Source organism: Pantherophis guttatus, chromosome 18, assembly GCF_059756535.1.
Source record: "Pantherophis guttatus breed Tessera chromosome 18, ASM5975653v1, whole genome shotgun sequence".
NCBI classification, from domain to species: domain Eukaryota; kingdom Metazoa; phylum Chordata; class Lepidosauria; order Squamata; family Colubridae; genus Pantherophis; species Pantherophis guttatus.
The window spans coordinates 7,390,264-7,411,858 of record NC_142080.1 but is presented as its reverse complement, the minus strand read 5'-3'; the positions used below and the strand labels follow the sequence as shown (position 1 = coordinate 7,411,858).

The 21,595-nt window shown below is 44.1% G+C and overlaps 1 protein-coding gene across 4 annotated transcripts; it reads right to left on the bottom strand.

Annotated features, from left to right (window-relative positions):
• Positions 1 to 228: 228 nt before the first annotated feature.
• Positions 229 to 21,449, bottom strand: DPP3 (dipeptidyl peptidase 3). 4 transcript variants are annotated; one of them, XM_087880933.1, is made up of 19 exons: positions 21,340 to 21,449; positions 20,185 to 20,244; positions 18,954 to 19,232; positions 17,719 to 17,808; positions 16,191 to 16,328; positions 15,979 to 16,053; positions 14,897 to 14,987; positions 13,368 to 13,495; positions 12,068 to 12,198; positions 11,191 to 11,249; positions 10,357 to 10,551; positions 8,591 to 8,703; positions 7,131 to 7,223; positions 5,807 to 5,869; positions 4,288 to 4,412; positions 3,963 to 4,083; positions 2,607 to 2,786; positions 1,363 to 1,525; positions 229 to 529 (listed from the first exon to the last, which is right to left on the bottom strand). In XM_087880933.1, the coding sequence occupies exons 3-19, from the start codon at positions 19,221 to 19,223 to the stop codon at positions 384 to 386; spliced, it is 2,181 nt and encodes a 726-aa protein (XP_087737059.1). In that variant the 5' UTR covers positions 19,224 to 19,232; positions 20,185 to 20,244; positions 21,340 to 21,449; the 3' UTR covers positions 229 to 383. The 4 variants fall into 4 exon arrangements, with proteins under 4 accessions (XP_087737059.1, XP_087737060.1, XP_087737061.1 ...); XM_087880934.1 differs by having other exon boundaries at positions 21,286 to 21,383; XM_087880935.1 differs by having other exon boundaries at positions 21,292 to 21,367.
• Between the last annotated feature and the right edge of the window lie 146 nt (positions 21,450 to 21,595).

The following is a 21,595-nucleotide window of genomic DNA, read 5'->3' as shown; positions in this document are numbered from 1 at the left end:
TCGCCCTCCCCGAGCCTCCATGTCGCACTTACCTGCATCCAAAACGGGCCGCGTGGGGACTCCTGGGAGGGGTGGGATGGGCGGGGCCAGGCACGAGTGGGATTTGGGGGTTCTCCAAACTGCACAGAAACGTAGCTAGAGGTTCTCCTGAACCCCTGTGAACCTCCAGCAGCCCCACCCCTGATCGTGAATTGGTGGGAGGGGCAAATCAAACAGAAGCCCGCAAACTTTAGAAAAGTTAAGCTTTATTCGATTCCTAGCGTGATGGCAATTCTCCCATTTCTGAAGGTGATTCGGAGAGAACGGCAGATGTCAGGAGCGGTCGTTGGGAAGAGGGGAGAAGAAGACCCAGGCCCACCCGCCCTCCCACCCGCCCTATAGCCTTAACTTTCCCAAAAATGAGCATCTGCGCGAGTCAGCTCCAGCAATTCCTGCTCGAGGATCTCGGCGTCTTCGGAGAAGCGGTCGGAGAAGGAACGGATCAGGCCCCCGGCGCTAGATTCGTACTGAGTCAGTCGGACTTTGCCACCTGGGCGAGGAAGGGGAGAGAGCGAGGGACCAAGTCAGCCGGCAAAACAGGGAAAATTTATTCTGTCCCCAGTTCTCCGATTAAGATTATAATTCCCACCCACCCCCCAATCGTCTTTTCTCCTTGGCTGCGGACTCCAAAAATTTACCTGGGGACAATGTTTTAATGCAAATAGCAATAGCACTTAGACTTATATACCGCTTTACAGTGCTTTACAACCCCTCCCTAAGCGGTTTACAGAGTCAGCCTATGGCTCCCAACAATCTGGGTCCTCATTTTACCGACCTTGGAAGGACGGAAGGCTGAGTCAACCTTGAGGAAGGAGGAAGGAAGGAAGGGAGATAGCAATAGCACTTAGACTTATATACCGCTTCACAGAGCTTTACAGCCCTCTCTAAGCAGTTTACAGTCAGCCTTTTGCCCCCAACATCTGGGTCCTCATTTTACCCACCTCAGAAGGACAGAAGGCTGAATGAACCTTGAGCCTGGTGAGATTCGAACTGCCAAATTGCAGGCAGCCGGCAGGCAGCTGAAGTCACCTGCAGTACTGCACTCTAACCACTGCGCCACTGGGAAGGTCGCAACTGGCAATTAAATGACCCCCCGCGGATGCTGTGACGGTCGTAAATGCGAGCCAAATGGCTGAACTGCAATTAGGTGTCCCTTCCTGAACAGAGATTAGCTCTAAATCCCTTTATACACCGGAAATCTTGGGAATATCCTGATTAAGAGCTTTAAGGTTTTACATACCGAGTGAAATCAGTAAAGAGATTTACTGATGAGAGAGAGATGGTGAGAGATCGTAAACCAGGTTCAAACCCCGGCCTTCTTACCCTCCAGCGTGGTGTTGGCTTGGACGAAGAGCTTCCGTGCTTCCTTGCGTAAAAGCACCGTGTCACGTAAGCTTCGGAAGCGTTCCGGTTTGTCGTCTGTCACGGCTGAATAAGCTTCATAAAGCTTCCGGCCGCCTTCGACGTCGGCGGTCGATTTCAGGATCTGTAAAGAAAGGAAAAATCTTGCTAAAATTATCACTTTTAACTACTGTATTTTTTGGAGTATAAGATGCACTTTTTCCCCCCTAAAAGAGGGTGAAAATTTGGGTGTTTTATACACCGAATGTAGCCCCGCCTACCCAAGCCCCCAGAAAATGGGGTGCGCGGAGGCGGCAATAGGCTATGGCAATCCCTGCAGCCTGAAACAGCTGATCTTCGGGAGGCCGATCCATCCGACAATCAGCTGCTTGTGCTAATCAAGCTGTGCTGAAGCTGAAATGGGCTGTTTGTTGCAAGGAGGCAAATTGCTTTTTTCTTTATGTACGCTGAGAGCATATGCACCAAATCCCTTATGTTTTCCAATCACACTTGGCCAGTAAAGAATTCTATCTATCTAACTTCACTTGCCAGAAGGTAGCCAAAGGGGGATCGCGTGACCCCGGGATGCTGCAACCGTCATAAATGTGAGTTAGTGGCTTAAGCATCTGCATTTTGACCAATGGGAGACGAAATATGAAAAACACTTGTCACTTTATTCAGTGCTGTTGTAACTCTGGACAGTCACTAAACGAACCGTTGTAAATCGAGGACTACCTGTATACCCCGACTATTGTTTTTACAAATAACTCCAACATATCTGACGCATTTTCTTTCTCCTATTTTCCCCACACCACCACCTTTGCGTTCGGGGCTGAGAGATTAACTAGCCCCGAACTAGATTTCACAGCTAGGGCAGGACTTGAACTCACAGTCTCCTGCTTTCTCTAGCCTAATGCCTTAACCTCTAGACGAGGGGCGTCAAACTTGATTTCATTGAGGGCCGCATCAAGGCTGTGGTCGACCTTGGAGGGCCAGGCGGGCGCGGCCGACTGAGTAAGCGTGGTCAGCTTGACATCACTCACTGGGTGTGGCCAACTGGGTGGGCGTGGCCAGCTTGACGCCACTCCCCAAACTGCTGGCATGTTTCCTCTTTGCATTGGGGAGACCGGGCCGAAGCAACGCCGGTAGACCGGGCCGAAACGACACGGGACGGCTCCTTATATTTTCCAGGATGGTCCTAAGGGAGGGAAGATAGCCTCACTTACTTGCAGCTTCCGGAGAAAACGTTCCAGAGCTGGTTTTCCCACGGTGGTGATCTTGGTGCGGTCCAGCAAGACAACCGCGTCGGGTTTGCCGTCGGTCCCCGTGGTGTGGTGCAGGGACACCAGTCCCTCGCCAGCCTCCAGCAGCACTCTTAAAATCACGAAGCGGGCTTGCATGTGAGCCTGGGAGAGAGAGAGAGAGAGAGACACGAAGGGACGTCAGGAGGGAAGCCGAGAGTCGTAACGGGCTCGAGGCGCTTTTGCACGCTCCCCTCTCTTGCAAGACTGGAAAGTAGAATCAGCGTGCTATTTCCAAGAGAGCAAAGGCAAATTCCAGATCTTCTTTAGGGGTTCAATGTTGACAATCAACTCCCAGAATTCCCCAGTCAACAAGCTTTAAGGTGGATGGACTTCGACTCCCAGAATTCTCCAGTCAGCAAGTTTTAAGATGTATGGACTTCCACTCCCAGAATTCCCCAGGCAGCATGCTTTAAGACGGGTGGACTTCAACTCCCAGAATTCCCCAGTCAGACATGCTTTAAGGTGGGTGGACTTTGACTCCCAGAATTCCTCAGCCAGTATGGGCGGGAGAAGGAGGAATAATCATAATTTATTAATATGTGTGTGGAAATAAGCTCCCAGAATTCCCTAGCCAGCAGACTTTAAGATGGGTGGACTTCAATTCCCAGAATTCTGCAGCCAGCATGCTTTAAGTTGGGTGGATTTCAGCTCCCAGAATTCCCCAGCCAGCATGCTTTAAGGTGAGTGGAGTTTGATTCCCAAGATTCCACAGCCAGTAGAGGCGGGGGAAGGAGAAATAATCATAACTCGGCAAATGATAAAGCCAACGTTGAACAAAATCACAATAGAAATAGAGAAATAACTTAATATTAATAAGTTAATAAGAAATAACTTAATAACTTAATAAGTTTTAAAAAAAACAATAGAAACCAAAATATAGCTTTTGTATTGTCAGTAATTCGATACGTGTCCTAGGAACATGGATGTATTTTGTGCTTACTTGGTGCCATTATGTTTCACTCATTTATAAAATAAATATAAGATTGATATTATTCAATCCGGAAACACCCCGGTGCTTCTGCTTTGGGCGCAAAAATAAGATCCTTAAATAAAGAAAACATAATGTTAATAAGAAACTAGTGAAGGCTTCCCCAGCTAGGCTGGCTGGGGAATTCCACTCATCTTCAAGCTGCCAAGATTGAGAAACACTGCATTAAATTATCATCATCATCATCATCATCATCATCATGTAATAATAATAAAGCCAGTATTTCTGTCTTTTGCAAATGGGGCACATTAAAACATCAAGGAAATACAATTCCGAAATTGCATCCTTACCTGGCGCCAAGTCCCAGATTCGGGGGTATAGAATTCCAAAGCCAGAAGTCCCGCCCGGACCATATTTAGCCAATTAATATAGATCACATTTTCGGCATCTTCCCCATTCAGTTCAAAGATCCTGACAAAGCCGAAAACAAATTGAAGAGGAAAAAAAATACGATAAATGCAAATATATTTCTATACTCTCCACAAAATATGTATGGTGCGAAAAGAAAACTTCAAATAAAACATGTTTAAAAAAACAAACAAACAAAAAAGGATTTTCCGGAGCTCAGAGGGTACCCCTCATTCTTCACTCTCCCCAAAGCCCATCACGGCTCACCGGAGAACATCCTTGTTCAAACAGAGGTAGAGACCCACGCATTCTGCCCGACACTCTTCGTAACTTGAGGCCACACTGGAGAATTTGCTGTCCCAGGTCTCGCCCCCTTGGTACCAACTCCGAATCTGGACCGGGGAGGGGGGGGTGAGCAGAGAAAAACATGATGGAAGGTTCAACTGCCATTCTAAGCCAGTGTTCCCCAAAATTTTGTCCTTCCTAAGCCAAAACCACTACAGGTAATTGTTGTGGCCCGTCAGCAGCCAGCGGAGCTGGTGGCAGACTCAGACAGTGAGAAGGTTGGGGAGGAACATGGGCCAGTCCTGGAGTCTGGGGAAGGCTCTGATGAGGGCTCTGCGTCGGAGGCAGAGAGGGGGCCAGGGCCGTCTGACTGTTGTCAGCTGCCTTCGCAGTCGGATATCAGTGAGGCAGAAGCACAATTGGAGCCTGTTCTCAGTATGCACAGAGCTGCCAGGAGAAGGGAACAGCTAAGGAACAAGGGTCGACTCAGGAGTAAATTAAATTACTTAATGTGGCCTAAATTACTTAATCTGTTTCTTAATAGTTTTTAACTTCTATATGTATTTGTATTTATTATGGCTGTTCACCGCCCTGAGTCCTTCGGGAGTAGGGCGGTATACAAATATGAAAAATAAATAAATAAATAAATAAATAAAGCCACAGGTGGACGGTGAATGGCCCCTTGCAGAGGGAATAAAAGAGGAGTGAAAGGGGAATGGAGTTTGCAGGAGACACTTAGTTCGCCTAATTTGCTTTTTTTATTTATTTTTTTGCTTTAATTTATATGCCTCCCTTCTCCGGAGACTCAGGGCAGCTTACAATGTGCTAAGCAATAGCCTTCATACTTTTGTATATTTATACAAAGTCAGCTTATTGCCCCCACAATCTGGGTCCTCATTTTACCTACATTTGAAAGGATGGAAGGCTGAGTCAACCTTGAGCCTGGTGAGATTTGAACTTGCAGTAATTGCAAGCAGCAGATGTTAATAACAGTGCTTTAGTCCACAGTACTACAGGCTCTTACTGTACTAGAGGCTCTTAATTGGTTCGTGAGTGTCCGAGACGCCTTGCCAAGTTTTGAAGATATCGGGCCTGGCAGCTCTCCAAGCCAGATAAGGTCTGTGACTGTAAATTCTCCCTTGAAAGACTTTGCTGGATGTGACTGAGAGGAATTCACAGTAACTTAATCAAAAGGGCTTTTTGTCGGGACAAGGAGTCTGCTTCGTGCTCTTGGGAACACCTAGGTCAGAACAGTAATCCTGGATTTACAACAGTTCAGTTTAGTGACTCTCTGCTCACGTGAATAAATTTTGCACGCGCGGACGTGCTTGCTGGCCACTCGCGCGAGTGGAGTTTCCCGCACACTCTCTTCCCCATCCCTCCCGGGGCCCAGTTTCGAACAGGCTGTGGCCCAGAGAGGTTGGGGACCCCTTCTCTTACGATGACGCAACAAGCCAGGATAAATGTGATATCCATCTAACCCCCCTCTGTCCATCCTCACCAATTCTCCCGTCTCCGGGTTGATCACGGCAGCCTTGTCAAAGTTGAAAGCTCCCGAATCATCCTATGTAGGAAGAGGGGGGGGGGGAGAGAGAAAGCCGTTAAAATGCCCATCCTGAGCTGCTGATCCAGTTCTACAGAGGAATGATGGCGTCTGTCATCTGCACCTCTATCACTGTCTGGTTTGGCTCTGCAACCCAACAAGGCAGACACAGACTTCGGAGGATCGTTAGAACTGCAGAAAAAACAATGGCTACCAACCTGCCTTCCGTTGAGGATCTGTATACTGCACGAGTCAAAAAGAGGGCTGGGAAAATATCTACAGACCCCTCGCATCCTGGACATCAATTGTTTCAACTCCTACCCTCCAAACGACACTATAGAGCACTGCACACCGGAACAACTAGACACAAGGACAGTTTTTTCCCGAATGCCATCACTCTGCTCAACAAATAATTCCCTCAACACTGTCAAACTATTCACTAAGTCTGCATTACTATTACTATTAATCTTCTCATCGTTCCTATCCTCCAATTTATGACTGTATGACTGTAACTTGTTGCTGTATCCTTACGATTTATATTGATTGTTTCCTAGTAGGATTCGACTGCTTATTTCTACCCTATGACTGTCATTAAGTGTTGTACGTTATGATTCTTGACGAATGTATGTTTTCTTTTTATGTACACTTGAGAGCATATACACCAAAGGCAAGTTCCTTGTGTGTCCAATCACACTTGGCCAATAAAGAATTCTATGTTCTAAAATTAATGTCAAAGCAATGTTGTCGCAGAAAAAATATAACTAGGAAAAGGAGGACCCACAGAAATTTACAGATGTGGCACCTGAACACTTGGAAGCTATCCAGCCCTGAGGCTAAAAATACTAGAAAAGCAAACGGCTGCAGGTTTTGGGTCTGGCTAGTCTGAAGAAAAGAATTAGGGGTGACATGATAGCAGCATTTTAGTATCTGAGGGGCTGCCACAAAGAAGAGGGAAGGGTCAAATTATTCTCCAAAGCACCGGAAGGCAAGACAAGAAAAAACGGATGGAAACTAATCAAGGAGAGAAGCAACTTGGAATTGAGGAGAAACTTCCTAACAGCGAGTACAATTAACCAGTGGAACGCCTTGCCACCGGAAATCGTGGGGTGCTGTATCATTTGAGGTTTTTAAGAGATTGGACAGTCATTTGTCTGAGATGGTATAGGTTCTCCTGCTTGAGCAGGGGGCTGGACTAGAAGACCTCCAAGGTCCCTTCCAGCTCTAATTCTATTCAATTCAATTGTAGTTTTGGGGTCTGGTTAGAGAGACAGGCAGGTTTTACCTGGACAAACAGCTTCCCGCTGCCGTGACCGAGAAGTTCGTGGAGGCCAACTTGGACTTCGAAAGAAGGTCCTTTCCACTGGATGTAGAGATCCTGCAAAAGACACCGTTGACGTGAGCAGGGGATTGGACTACACCTCCAAGATCCCTTCCAACTCTGTTATTTTGCCATTCCTCGGTAAAGGTTCCCCTCGCACTTATGTGCTAGTCGTTCCCGACTCCAGGGGGCGGTGCTCATCTCCGTTTCAAAGCCGAAGAGCTAGCGCTGTCCGAAGACGTCTCCGTGGTCATGTGGCCGGCATGACTCAACCCCAAAGGCGCATGGAACGCTGTTCCTTTCCCACCAAAGGTGGTCCCTATTTTTCTACTTGCATTTTTTTTACGTGCTTTCGAACTGCTAGGTTGGCAGAAGCTGGGACGAGTCACGGGAGCTCACCCAGTTACACGACAGCACTAGGGATTCGAACCGCTGAACTGCCGACCCTTTCGATCGACAAGCTCAGCGTCTTAGCCACTGAGCCACCATGTCCCTTTTTTTCTTTTTTTTAATACAAAAGTTTTTTATTTTTACAATCAAACATACAAACAATACATAATCAATCATTGAATACATCATCTAATACTTCTTTTATATCTTCTTCTTCTTACTTCTCTATTAATACATTTGCCTTTCTTTTTATTTTATTAAAAATCATAAAACAATTTTATCCCCAGCACCCCTCAACCCCCCTTCCCCTCACCCCCCCCCCCCCGACTTCCCAGGGCAAAAACAGGATATAACATTTAGCAAACCTAAGCTAACATATACTAACTTACTATTAAATTCAAAAATCCCTCCCACTCTTTCAACTCCCCTTTTAAAATTCTTCAATATTCAGTAACATCAAACATAAACATTTTTTTAATTTATTTATTTATATGCCGCCCTTCTCCGAAGACTCAGGGCGGCTTACAATGTGCTCAGCAATAGCCTTCATCCTTTTGTATATTTATACAAGGTCAGCTTATTGCCCCCACAATCTGGGTCCTCATTTCACCTACCTTAGAAAGGATGGAAGGCTGAGTCAACCTTGAGCCTTGGCGAGATTTGAACCCTGCAGTAATTGCAGGCAGCTGGTCTTAATAACCAGCTTAATAACAGGGTGCTTTAAACCCCTGTACTACCAAGGCTCTTTAAACATTTAATTATATATGCCTTTTAAAAGCTCTATAATCTCAAGTTAAACATTTTAAAATATCTTAATACTTCCTCATGTTTCAGTAAGACATTCTTCATGATCTAAATTTCCAAAAAGTCCCTTTTTTTTTCTTTAATTATAATCTTTATTAAAGAAAGTAATTAATTAATTACTTTCTTTAAATGTCTCGAGTTTTCCTCTTCCCACTGAGTCCCGCTTTCCTCTATTGTGTCCTCCGACACACAAACACACACAAACACACAAACACACAAGGAAGCCGTACTTTGTCCTCTTCTGCCAGGAAAGTCAGTTTTTCCTTTTGGGTGGCATAAGCGACCGCCAGCACGTTCCCCAGCGAGACATTCTTGAATCCTTCCGTCTGGCGGATGTCATCATCTGTGGAGGAGGAGGGAGGAGGAAAGGGTGGACTACAGTTCCCATCATCCCCGGGCCAATAGAAGCCAGGTTGGCTGAGGGCAGAGAAAAGGGAAGGTTTTTTCTGCCCCAAATCCAGATATTAAATCACAATAGCTGGGGAATTCTGGGAGTTAGAAGTCCACCCAAGTGTTGGGAAACACTGCTGTTCAAGACTGCAACCTCAACTTTTTTGCTTTGACATATTAATATATAACTAGCCATTTCTATAACGCCAAATCTTTCTAATCAACAAAACCAGGATCAAAGTTTCATTTTTTTCTTCTACACAAGCACAAATTCCAGAAGCGATATCCCAATGAGAACGTATTTTCCTCTTTAAATGAAATAATCAATTTAACCATTCCTGCTTTTATCTTCCCCGCTATGGAAATAGTATGTATTTCTATTTGCACCTGGTCATCTTTGTGAACTGTTACCATTTTTATTTACAAAATTTATTGTATTCTTTCAAATTCTTTGGCCTTTCTGAAGGGGGCAGGGAAAACTATTTTTTCCTTTCTTTCTGCCTTTCTTTCACCCTCCCCTTTCCCTCAAAGTACTAAACTTTTTAAAAACGCACAAACACACAAAAACAAGGAAAAGCACTTTTTGTTTTAAATCAAAACTTTTTAATACATGATGTATTAAATGTTTGTTTGTCTTAAAAAAATAAAAATTACTAAAAAAAAACCTTTCTAATGCACCTTATTCTTTGACTGTGCCATGCAAGCTTTAAACTTCAATAGTGCATTTAGCTCCCTTCCTCCAAACTACCTTGATAGAATTGTTGTATCTTGTAACTGTGCTAGGAAGAGTTGGAAGTCAAGCCCCCCCACCTTTTCTTTCTTTTTCTCTTCCCCCTTGTATTTCACACCCTCTTTTTCTCGTTCCTTTTCCCGCCCTTAATTTCCTATTTTCTTTTGGTTTTTTGTATTTTATACTGTTGTGGCCCATCAGCAGCCTGTGCAGCTAGTAGCTGATTCCGACAGCGAGGAGGCTGGTGTGGTGTTGCGCCAGCAGCCTGTGCAGCTGGCACTCGAGTCAGACAATGAGGAGGCTGGGGAAGATGTGGTGCCAGAGGCAGGGATTCAGACAGGGCCTTCAGAACCTCCAGAAGCTCCCATAAGTGAAGAGGACGAAGAGGAGGAGCCTCTTCTCGATGCACGGGCGCGCAGAGCTGCCAAAAGGCAGGAGTGGCTCCTCAGGAGGAGGTCTCCTCGAGAGTAAGGCTTGGGGCTAATTGGCCACTCCCTTAGCCTATTTAAGGAGGAATGCCGACTGAAGCAATTTGCAAGGAACAACTTTGTTCACATACCTTCACGTCTTGTCTTGCTTATCTTATCAGCTTCCTGCAAATTGCTTCTGGGCATTCTGCCAACCACAGTAAGCTTTCAGTTATTATTCTTTGAATTATTGGTGGCTGTTAATGCAGTTAATTAACAGTCATTGTTGTAAAAGACTGGTTTATTTAGTAAACTAAGGTTTGAACGGACTTCGTGTGTGCTGCGTTCTTTGGGGTCTGTAGCTGGGGCAGAACATATACAATAAAAATTTAAAAAAATGTAAAGAGTAAAAGAAACACTGCTCTAATGAATTTTTTTAAAAAAAATCAAAATATTAGCACAGCCTTACAATTCGGGATGTTGATGCCGGCAGGAATCCCACTTCCTGCGAAAGTCAGCACATCGAGGGAAGTGAAATCCGGCTTCAGGAAGTGGTCCTTCTCGAAGCTACGAGGCCAAGGCAGTTCTTCCAAGAGCTGTTCGGCCTGGGCCACTAGCTGTGCGAACTTGGCGCTCATCGCTTTGTTCACCACAGCCACAAAACCTGAAAAAGACGGAGATCAGAATGAACAAAAGACCAGGGGGGGCTTCTTGCATCTTGCAAATTCTCTGAACAGGATTCATTTTTTTTGTCACTCGAGCGGGAAGAATCGAGACTCAGCTGATTTGTGGGAAACGGAACCATAGCTCTGGGCGCAAGCTACGTTTCTTCCTCACTCAAAGAGTGTCAACTCGCAAAGCATCCCTGGCCTGCTCTCGAGTTGCAATAGGCAAGGGGGATGGGAAACCGACGAAGCACCACGACAGCCAAAACAGAAGTACATTCCAGACATATCTCTCTCAAGGCTGTCTCCCAGGGTCACCCACAGTGGCTGGAGGGGAGTGATCTCTACAGCCCATGAACTCCGTCGGCAAATGTGATTGATGACACATCCTGGGGGGAAGGGGGAAAACAGGGTCATGATTGAGGTGTAAATTACGTGGGGTCAGACTTGGCTTCACTTGGAACGTGCTGACATAAAGCTCCTAATAAATAACTGGATTTCTTTTGAAGCTTGGCTTGCGGCTCATGATTTAATTAGGGCATCCGTTGGACAATTCCTTGACCTTCTCCAATCTTCCCCCTTCAAGTCCGTGTAAATGGACTGGATTAAAATATTCCCACATGGCAAAAAGGAAGTACCTTCAAACTCTCCCCGGGAACCGAACGGGTCTCGGTAGCTCTCAATAAAACCAATGTAGCTGTGGAGGCAAATTGGACAACAAATATCAACAGACATATATATGCACTACTGTTTTAATTTTTCCATAATTTCATTTCATTTTTAATTTTGTTTCATTTTATTTAATTTTGAATTTAATTTAAATTTCATTTCATTTAATTTTCTTATTTCATTTTTTAATTCAATTTTTATTTACTTTTTATTTCATATCATTTTGATTGCATTTTGATTGAATTTCATTTTTAATTTCATTTCAATTTCTTTTGTTACCTTTTTTATTTCACTTTGCCTTTTTATTGAATGACATTTTTTTAATTTAATTTCATTTTTTAATTCATTTCACTTTTTTATTTCATTGCATTTTTTGTTTTAATTTCATTTTGATTTGCATTTTCGATTAAATTTCATTTTTTAACTTCATTTCTTAAATTCAATTCAATTTAATTTTTATTTATCTTATTTTCAGGCCTGATAATGGCCGGCTATCCTATACAGGTAGTCCTCGAGTTATGACCACAATTGTGTCCAACACAATTACGCTGCTAAGTGAAACATTTGTTAACTGAGTTTGCCCCATGTTATGACGTTTCTTGCTACAGTTGTTAAGTGAATCATTACATTTGTTAAGTTAGGAACACCGTTGTTAAGTGAATCTGGCTTCTGCATTGACTTTGCTTGTCAGAAGGTCGCAAGAGGGGATCATGTGACAGCCCCCCCCGCAGGACACCGCAACCGTCGTAAGTATGAGCCAGTTGCCAAGCGTCTGAATTTTCATCACGTGACCATAGGGATGGCTGCAATGGTCGTAAGTCACTATTTTTCAGTGCCAAAGCTCACCTTTCCACGATAGGACCTTTGTCGCGAATCCAGCAGCGAGACCCCTCTTTGTGAGCTGGGATGGAGCCCTGCTTGAAGCTGGTTGTGTAGTGCTTCAACATTTCCGTCTGAATGGGCCTGGCAGTATGTTGCTGGTGAAGAAACAGAGAGGCTGCCGAGCACTGCTTCTCAAAGTTAGACCTCTTAAGATAGGTGGACTTCAACTCCCAGAATGCCCCAGCCAGCACTGTAAGCTTGGGTATTCTGGGAGTTGATGTTCACTCAACCAAACCGTAACTGTTTTTAAGATGGGTGAACTTCACCTCCCAGAATGCTCTAGTCCAGGGGTCAGCAGCCTGCGGCTCTGGAGCCGCATGTGGCTCTTTCACCCCTCTGCTGCGGCTCCCTGTCACTCAAAATATGCGTCACAACTGCCAATGTGCGACACCCACCGGCACACAACTTACTGAGCTTTTCAAACCCCAGTAGGCCAACCATGGATAAATCCAAGAAAATAAAAGTTTCAGAAGAAAACAGAAGGTTTAATTCAACTTCATATGCTAGTTTTGTGGGCACTCAAGAAATAGTCAGGCACGGGAAGGGTTTTGTGGCTCCCGGTGTTTTCTTTTCTGTGGGAAACAGGTTGAAATGGCTCTTTCAGTGTTTAAGACCCCTGCTCTAGTCAGAATTGATGACTCCTGGGAATTTTGATTTTAAATTTTGATATGGATTTTAAATTGATAAATTTTAAACTATGGGCCAAATTTAATTATTTTAAATCTATTTTTAAACGCACTTTATGTATAAATGTTTTATTTTGGCTGTTCACCGCCCTGAGTCCGAAAGGAGAAGGGCGGTATAGAAGTTTGAATAATAAATAAATAATAAATAAATAATTGAAGTCCATCCATCCCACTCGGAGTCATTTTAAGATGGGTGGACTTCAGCTCCCAGAATGCTCTAGTCAGAACTGATGTGTACGGTATCCTGGGAGTTGAAGTCCAACTATCCCAACCGGAGTCATTTTAAAATGGGTGAACTTCAACTCCCAGAATGCTCCTTACGATTTATATTGTTTCCTAGTATGATTCGATTGCTTATTTGTACCCTGTGACTATCATTAAGTGTTGTACCTTATGATTCTTGACGAATGTATCTTTTCTTTTTATGTACACTGAGAGCGTATGCACCAAAGACAAATTCCTTGTGTGTCCAATCACACTTGGCCAATAAAGAATTTAATTCAATTCAATTCTCTTTTGTTCGGAAGAGAGCTGCTAAAACAAAGGTCAACAGAAAATCCGTTCCGCTCGTCCCTTACCTGCGCTTTCTGCAAATTCTCCACAACCCTCTGCAAAATCGGGCTGTAATCCCCTCGCGTGACGGTAAACGTGCAACCCTCAAACTGGAATTCCTTCGGTTTGACCGACATCTCATCAAGTTGGGGTTCTGAAGAGAGAGAGAGAGAGAGAGAGAGAGAATTCAGCATTTTAAAGATGGATTGGCCTATACAAATAGTCCTCGACTTACAACAGTTCATTTGATGACCATTGAAAGTTACCACCTCACAGAAAAAAAGTGACTTATGACCCTTTTCCCACACTTACGACCGGTGCAGCATCGCCACGATCACATGACTGACATTCTGATGCTTGGCAACTGACTCGCATTTATGACGGTTGCAGTGTCCCTTTTGTGACCTTCTGACAAGCAAAGTCAATGGGGAGGCCAGATTCACTTAACAACCAGGTTACTAATTTAACAACGGCAATGATTCACATAGGAAGAAAAGTCGTAAAATGAGGCAAAACGTACTTAACAAATGTTTTCACTTAGCAACATAAATTCTGGGCTCAATTGTGGTCGTAAGTCAAGGACTACCTGTATATATATATATTGATATATGTATATATATATAATTGATATACCGTGTTTCCCCAAAAATAAGACCGTCTTATATTTTTTTGAACCCTGAAATAAGCGCTTGGCCTTATTGCCATGCACTCAGAAACCCAATTGGGCTTATTATCAGGGGATGTCTTATTTTGGGGGAAACAGGGTAGGTAGGTAGAGATGATAGATAGATAGATAGATAGATAGATAGATAGATAGATAGATAGATAGATAGATAGATAGATAGATAGACAGATAGATAGATAGATATAGATACGGTAGATAAATGAGGTAGGCAGGTAGGTAGGTAGGTAGGTAGGTAGGTAGGTAGGTAGGTAGATAGATAGATAGATAGATAGATAGATAGATAGATAGATAGATAGATAGATAGATAGATAGATAGATAGATAGATAATGGATAGATACCGTTTCCCCCAAAATAAGAAATTATGGCTGTAATGGAGCCAGACTATCAGAGACATAAGTAGTGATGTAGGAAAAAAATAATAATTTATATATCTATACACACACACACACACACATGTATATACATATAAAATTGATACATGTATATATAATTTATTTATATGGGGAAAAATTATATATGCTGACCCATATATTTTATAGGTAGATAGTAGATTTAAAGATATAAATATATATAATTTCTTTCTGGATGGGTTATTTATTATTTGGCAGTCTCCTATACATTCTGGGTGGTAAAGAATAACATGAAAATGTTGAAAATAAATAGATGAGGAGAAGGAATGACAAGGCATCTTGTTAATTAACTGCGCTAAATGACAGGTGGTAAGTCGAGGGCTACCTCAACGTATTCACATCTTAGAGACATGTTCTTAATGTTAATTAATGCCATTCATGTTCTTTCTTTAGCGGGTCACCATTGCACTCAAACAAGAGGGAGAAGAAAGGGTGGAGGAGGGAGGCTCCAGCCATTACCATCCAGAAGGACTGAAGCCAGACGGACTTCGTAACTGGTTTTCCCTCCGGTTTCTGTTTTAAATAGCCGGGTGTTGTATGCGCTTATGTTCTACAGAAGAAAGAATAAAGCATTGGAAAAACGTTATTTATTTTTAGCCTGTCATTATTATATTTATAAATAACTCCATGCAGTGAACACCACCTAATACCCCTTCCTTCTCCTATTTTTCCCACAACAACCACCCTGTGAGGTGGGCAGAGAGAGGGGGGGGGACGGACTGGCCCAAAGTCACCCAAATGGCTTTCATGCCTAAAGTTTCCAGTCTTTCAGAAAATAGAACAGAATAACAGAGTTGGAAGGGACCTTGGAGGTCTTCTAGTCCAACCCCCTGCTTAAGCAGGATACCCTACACCAGAGGTCTTCAAACTTGGCAGCTTTTAAGACTTGTGGACTTCAACTCCCAGAATTCTCCAGCCAGCTATGCTCCAGCCAATTATGCAGCTATGCTGGCTGGAGAATTCTGGGAGTTGAAATCCACAAGTCTTAAAGCTGCCAAGTTTGAAGACCTCTGTCCTACACCATTTCAAACAAATGATTGTCCAACCTCTTCTTAAAAACTTCCAGTGTTGCAGCATTCACAACTTCTGGAGGCAAGTTGTTCCACTGATTAATTGTTCTAACTGTCAGGAAATTTCTCCTTAGTTCCAGGTTGCTTCTCTCCTTGATTAGTTTCTACCCATTGCTTCTTGTCCTGCCTTCAGGTGTGTTGGAGAATAGCTTGACTCCCTCTTTTTTGGGGCAGCCCCTGAGATATTGGAAGATGCTATGATGTCTCCCCTAGTCCTTCTTATCATTAAACTAGCCATACCCAGTTCCTGCAACCGTTCTTCATATGTTTTAGCCTCCAGTCCCCTAATCCTCTTTTTTGCTCTTCTCTGCACTCTTTCCAGAGTCTCAACATTTTTTTTACACCGTGGTGACCAAAACTGGATGCAGGATTCCAAGTGTGGCCTTACCAAGGCATTATAAAGTGGTATTAACACTTCACGTGATCTTGATTCTATCCCTCTGTTAATGCAGCCCAGAACTCCTACGGTACCTGAGAATCCAGGAATTTCTGAGCCAGCTTCGCATCTTCCATGGAACAATTTGCAGAGAAGTACGTCGAAACCCCCTAAAGACAAGGAAGAAAGGGGGGACAGGTACCCTGAGAGTTCTAGGCGTGGATGTCAGAGCCCCCCCCACCCACAGCCCAAATGGCCGATCCCACCCCCCCCAGAAATGGGGCTGAGAAGGGCCCAAGGACAATACCTCCCCACTGAGCCCTAAATGCCTCTGAAGGGGCTCCAGCGAGTACATTAGCTTCTCGCAGCTCTCCCACAAAGCTTCCATCTCTTTCGGGTTTTGCAAAAACGCCTGGCTCGCCCACACCAGCTTCTTCAGTTTTTCCTAGAAAAAAAAAAAAAAGGAACAAAGAGATAAAAGTAAAAAGATAAAGTAGAGTCAAGGTTGACTCAGCCTTCCGTCCTTCCCAGCTGGGTAAAATGAGGACCTATCGTATTTTTTGGATTATAAAATGCACAATTTTGTCTCCCAAAAGGGGGTGAAAATGTCTGTGCGACTTATAGACGGAATATTGGCAAAGCCCCCCCCTCTCCCCCCGGGCGTTTTTTGGCCTCCGCACGTTTTCAGGCCTTTTTTCGGCCCATTTTCAGGGCTTTATTCAGCCCGGTTTTTGGCTCGTTTTCAAGGCTTTTTCCAGCCTGTTTTCAAGGCTTCTTTCGGCCTGTTTTCGAGGCTTCTTTCGGCCTGTTTTCGAGGCTTCTTTCAGCTTCTTTTGGGGGTTTTTTCCGGCCCATTTTTTTGGCCCGTTTTCAAGGCTTTTTCCAGCCTGTTTTCGAGGCTTCTTTCGGCTTGTTTTGGGGGCTTTTTCCGGCCTATTTTTGAGGCTTTTTCCAGCCCATTTTTTGAGGCTTTTTTCTGCCCATTTTCTAGGCTTTTTCGGGCCGTTTTTGAGGCTTTTTTCGGCCTGTTTTTTGAGGCTTATTTTGGATCCTTTTTTCTGAAAAAGCAGGCCGATAAAAGGATGGAAAAGGACAGAAGCAAGGCCTGAAAAAAGGGCAGAAAATGGAACATGTGGAGGACAAATACTTTTTTCGTGTTGTTTACCACTTCTAAATTTAGGTGCATTTTATAGTCCGAAAAATACTGTATATTGTTGTGGGGCAATATGCTGAGTCTGTAAACCACTTAGAGAGGGCTGTAAAGAGGTATATAAAGGCTATTGCTATTGCTATTTTTTTAAAAAAAAAATCAAAATGAAAAGAATCAAAATAAATATGAAAAAGGAGAAAAATGAAGGGAAAAACAAAAGAAAAAGAAAATAAAATTGAAATTAGAGCAAAACAAAAATGAAAACAAAAGAACTCAAATTAATGATGGAAAACTGAAATAAAATACAAATAAAGGCGAGGAAAGGAATAATGAAAGGAAATAAAAATGAAAATAAAACGAAAACTAAAAGGAAGCCAAACTGAAAGTGAGGGAAAAAAAATGAAAATTAAAAACAAAATCAGAAATCAAATTAAACATGAATGAAATTTTTTTTGAAACAAAATAAAAATGAAAATCAAAAAATCAAAATGGACCTGAGGAAAAAAAATGACAATAAACATCAAAGTAAAAATGTTCAACGCCCAAGAGGGGTGGAGCCACTGTCAAGACTCCGCCCCCTCTATCAACTTCTTGCCCAATGAGGCCCAAGGAGCTTTCTGATTGGTTGAAGGACAGAAGTTTAAAAAGCTGATCCCACCCATTATACCTTTTTTTTGGCGCTCACCTTGGGAAGGCTGGGAACAAATTTGGTGTCACCGAAGGACTTGTAATTGCCCATGTTGGCATAAATGGCCGCCGTGTAAACCAGAAAGGCCTGCAAGGGAGAATTCCATTTGATTTGCCTTAAAAAATTTTTTATAAAACCAGAGCTTAATTATTTACAAAAAAGTGCGGTCAACGGAAAGCAGGACACGAAAGAAAAACAATCTCCAGGACTTTAGCACAAAATTATGTCCAGCACTCTTCAGTATCTTCACAAATGACGTAGATGAGGGGATAGAAGAAGAATTCATCACATTTGCAGATGACGCTAAGCTGGCAGGAATAGCCAACAACCTCAGAAAGCAAGCGGCGGCAGACAAAAAAGCAAATACAATCCTTGGTTGCACAAACAAAGGCATAGAATCAAAATCACGTGAGGTAATAAGCAGGGGGTTGAACTAGAAGGCCTCCAAGGTCCCTTCCAACTCTCTTATTATATTATTATATTAGTATCGGTTTATTAAAACCTTAGTAAGGCCACACCTGGAATACGACATCCGGTTTTGGTCAAAAAAGAGGTTGAGACTTTGGAAAAAGTGCAGAGAAGAGCAACTAAGATGATAAAGGGCCTAGAGACTAAAACATATGAAGAACGGTTGAGGAATTGGGAATGGCCAGTCTAAAGGAAAGAAGGACCAGGGGAGACATGATAACAGTCTTCCAATATTTGAGGGGCTGCCACAAAGAAGAGGAGGGGTCAAATTATTCTCCAAAGCACCGGAAGGCAAGACAAGAAGCAACGGATGGAAATTAATCAAGGAGAGAGGCAACCAGGAATTAAGGAGAAACTTTCTAACAGTAAGGACAATTAACCAGTGGAACAGCTTGCCACTAGAAGTTGTGGGTATCTCCATCACTGGAGGTCTTTGAGACTGGACAGTCATTTGTCTGAAATGGTATAGGGTCTCCTGCTTGAACAGGGGGCTGGACTAGAAGACCTCCAAGGTCCCTTTGCAGCTCTGTTCCGATTGATTTTTAAGAAGAAATTGGACGGCCATTTGTCTGAAATGGTATAGGACGGAGGTCTCCAACCTTGGCAACTTTAAGACTTCAACTCCCAGAATTCTCAGCCAGCAAAGCTGAGGAATTCTGGGAGTTGAAGTCCACAAGTCTTAAATTTGCCAAGGTGCTCGAGCAGAGGGTTGGACTAGAAGACCTCCAAGGCCCCTTCCAGCTCTATTCCGGTCGATTGATTACCTGATATTCTTCATCTGTGATGCCGAGCGAACGGGCCACCTCTTGTAACTTACTCGGGTCCTGGGTTCGGAAGATGCGGGAGAGGAGGACGTAAATGGTAGGAGATTCCGGGGACGTTTGCAACAGGACTACCAGTCCCCCATACCAGCAAGCTCGTGACAAGTAATGAGCATAGAGTTTCTCTTCCGGGGACAACAGCTCAAACGCTTCGGCACAATCCAACGTCGCGATCCCAATGTCGTTGGGTAAGACGTAGTGCGAGTCCACCATGACGCCAACCTGGAAAAGGGAGAAACCAAGACGTCGTCCTTCAGCCCAGTCACGGTATGTACTTTCTTATAAAAAATATCTTTATTATAAACATAGGCAGTTTGGTCTAGTGGTTAAGGCAGCAGGCTGGAAACTGGGAGACAGTGAGTTCTAGTTCTGCCTTAGGCATGAAAACCGGATGGGTGACTTGGGGCCAATCATCAAGAGATGGTGAGTTCTAGTCCCGCGTTAGGCATGAAAGCCACCTGGGTGACTTTGGGCCAATCACCAGAAGATTGAGAGTTCTAGTCCCGCCCTAGGCATGAAAGCCAACTGGGTGATTTTAGGCCAGTTGCTCTCTCCAATCCATTCCACCTCACAGGGTTGTTGTGGGGAAAAATAGGAAGAGGAAAGTGCATTGGATACGTTTGCTGCCTTGAGTTATTTATTAATAAAATAAAGTCAGGATACGGGAAGGGAAGGAGGAAGGAAGGTGGAAGAAAGGAAGGGAGGGAAGGAGGAAGGAGATGGAAGGAGGGAAGGAAGGAAGGAAGATAGGAAAGGAGGAAGGAAGGTGGAAGGAAGGAAAGAAGGAAGGAAGGTGGAAGAAAGGAAGGAAGGAAGGAAGGGAAGGAGGAAGGAAGGTAGAAGGAAGGAAGGAAGGAAGGAAGGAAGGAAGGAAGGGAAGGAGGAAGGAAGGTAGAAGGAAGGAAGGAAGGGAAGGAGGAAGGAAAATGGAAGAAAGAAAAGAAGGAAGGAAGGGAAGGAGGAAGGGAAGGAGGGAAGGAAGGAAGATAGGAAAGGAGGAAGGAAGGTGGAAGGAAGGAAAGGAGGAAGGAAGGTGGAAGAAAGGAAGGAAGGAAGGAAAGGAAGGTGGAAGGAAGGAAGGAAGGAAAGGAAGGTGGAAGGAAAGGAGGAAGGAAGGTGGAAGGAAGGAAGGAAAGAAGGAAGGAAGGAAGGAAGGGCTCCTCGTTCCCAATACCTCAGATTCTTCCTGAATTCAAGCAGCAACTGCCAGGCATAAAAACCTGTTGCTTTAAACCTGGAAAAGAGAAAAAAAAAAACCCTCAAACCCATATTTTAACATTCTAACTTCTTCCTGAAGGGCAGTTTTTCTGGCTTTCCAAGCGCCAGTTTGAGCCTCTCCATGTCTATGGAGATTGTCAAAGTCATCCAAGCTCCCGGTTGTCCCAAAGGTCCTTTTTTTCTCCCCCCACCCCCCCCAAGGAATTTCTGGTTTGTTTGTTTTTTTCTTTTAAGACGTTTCGCTTCTCTCACCCAGGAAGCTTCTTCGGGCTCTCTCTGCCTCCTTGCATGTGGTGGGGAATTGGGAGTCAGAACGGAAGAAGCTTCTCGGGTGAGAGAAGCGAAACGTCCTCAAAGAAAAAAAACCCCAGAAAGTCCAGTTTTTTTTGTTTTATTTTGTTTTTAATTTGATTTATATGCCGCCCTTCTCCGGAGACTCAGGGCGGCTTACAATGCGTTAAGCAATAGCCTTCATCCTTTTGTATATTTATACAAAGTCAGCTTATTGCCCCCACAATCCGGGTCCTCATTTTACCTACCTTAGAAAGGATGGAAGGCTGAGTCAACCTTGAGCCTTGGAGAGATTCGAACTTGCAGTGATTGCAGGCAGCTGGTCTTAATAACCAGCTTAATAACAGGGTGCCTTAGACCACTGTACTACCAAGGCTCAGTTTAAGATTCTTGGAGGAAAAAGAGAAAAAAAAGGCACTTTTGGGACAAAGTCCTTCTCTTCCCTTCCCTTCCCTCCCAGCCAGCCATTTCCAGGCTCCAACATGCTGGGGAATCCCTTTGCCAGACCTAAATTGTGCTCTTTAAAGATAAAAGAGGCAAACCAGCTTCCCCTGCGGTTAATCCCACCTTCCTCTCAAAACCATGAGGACCAGAAACTTGCTTTTTTTTTTTAAAGGAAAAAAAAGAGGCTGATTGCAAGCCAGAGATTTCCAAGGCGACTGAAATCTCCACCTGCAATCTTCCAGGATGCAGGTTGAGGTCAGACCCCCCCACCCCCGGATGGGTTACACGCGTGTGCTCCCGTTCCCACGAGACTCTCCCGTACCCGCACCCGCGGCCACGTGACCAACCCGACAGCTCCGATCGGTTTCCTCTTCACCTGCAGCAAGCTCGCCCTCCCTTGCGCGACTTCCAACTTCCTGCCACGCCCCCTTCTCGGCTCCTCCATTCGGCTCTGCGATCGGGCGGACACGCCCACCCACGCACCCCTCCCTTCCCGGGCACATCCAGCCAATGAGGCGGATAGCGGCGTTGCTGGGAGACCGAAGACCCGCCTTTTCTTTTTTTTTTCTTTTGGCTTCGATTCTTGCTTGCTTTCTGATTTTTTTTTAATCTTGTTTTTTTTTTTTTTTAAT

Coding starts and splice junctions, on each gene's coding strand:
- DPP3 (XM_087880933.1), bottom strand. CDS start 19,223: ATGGTGGACTCGCACTACGTCTTACCCAACGACATTGGGATCGCGACG. Junction 10,552..11,190: donor TTCCCGGGGAGAGTTTGAAG/GTACTTCCTTTT, acceptor CGTCTTTTTCAG/GTTTTGTGGCTGTGGTGAAC. Junction 7,224..8,590: donor TCCTGGCAGAAGAGGACAAA/GTACGGCTTCCT, acceptor TGTCTTTTGCAG/GATCTCTACATCCAGTGGAA.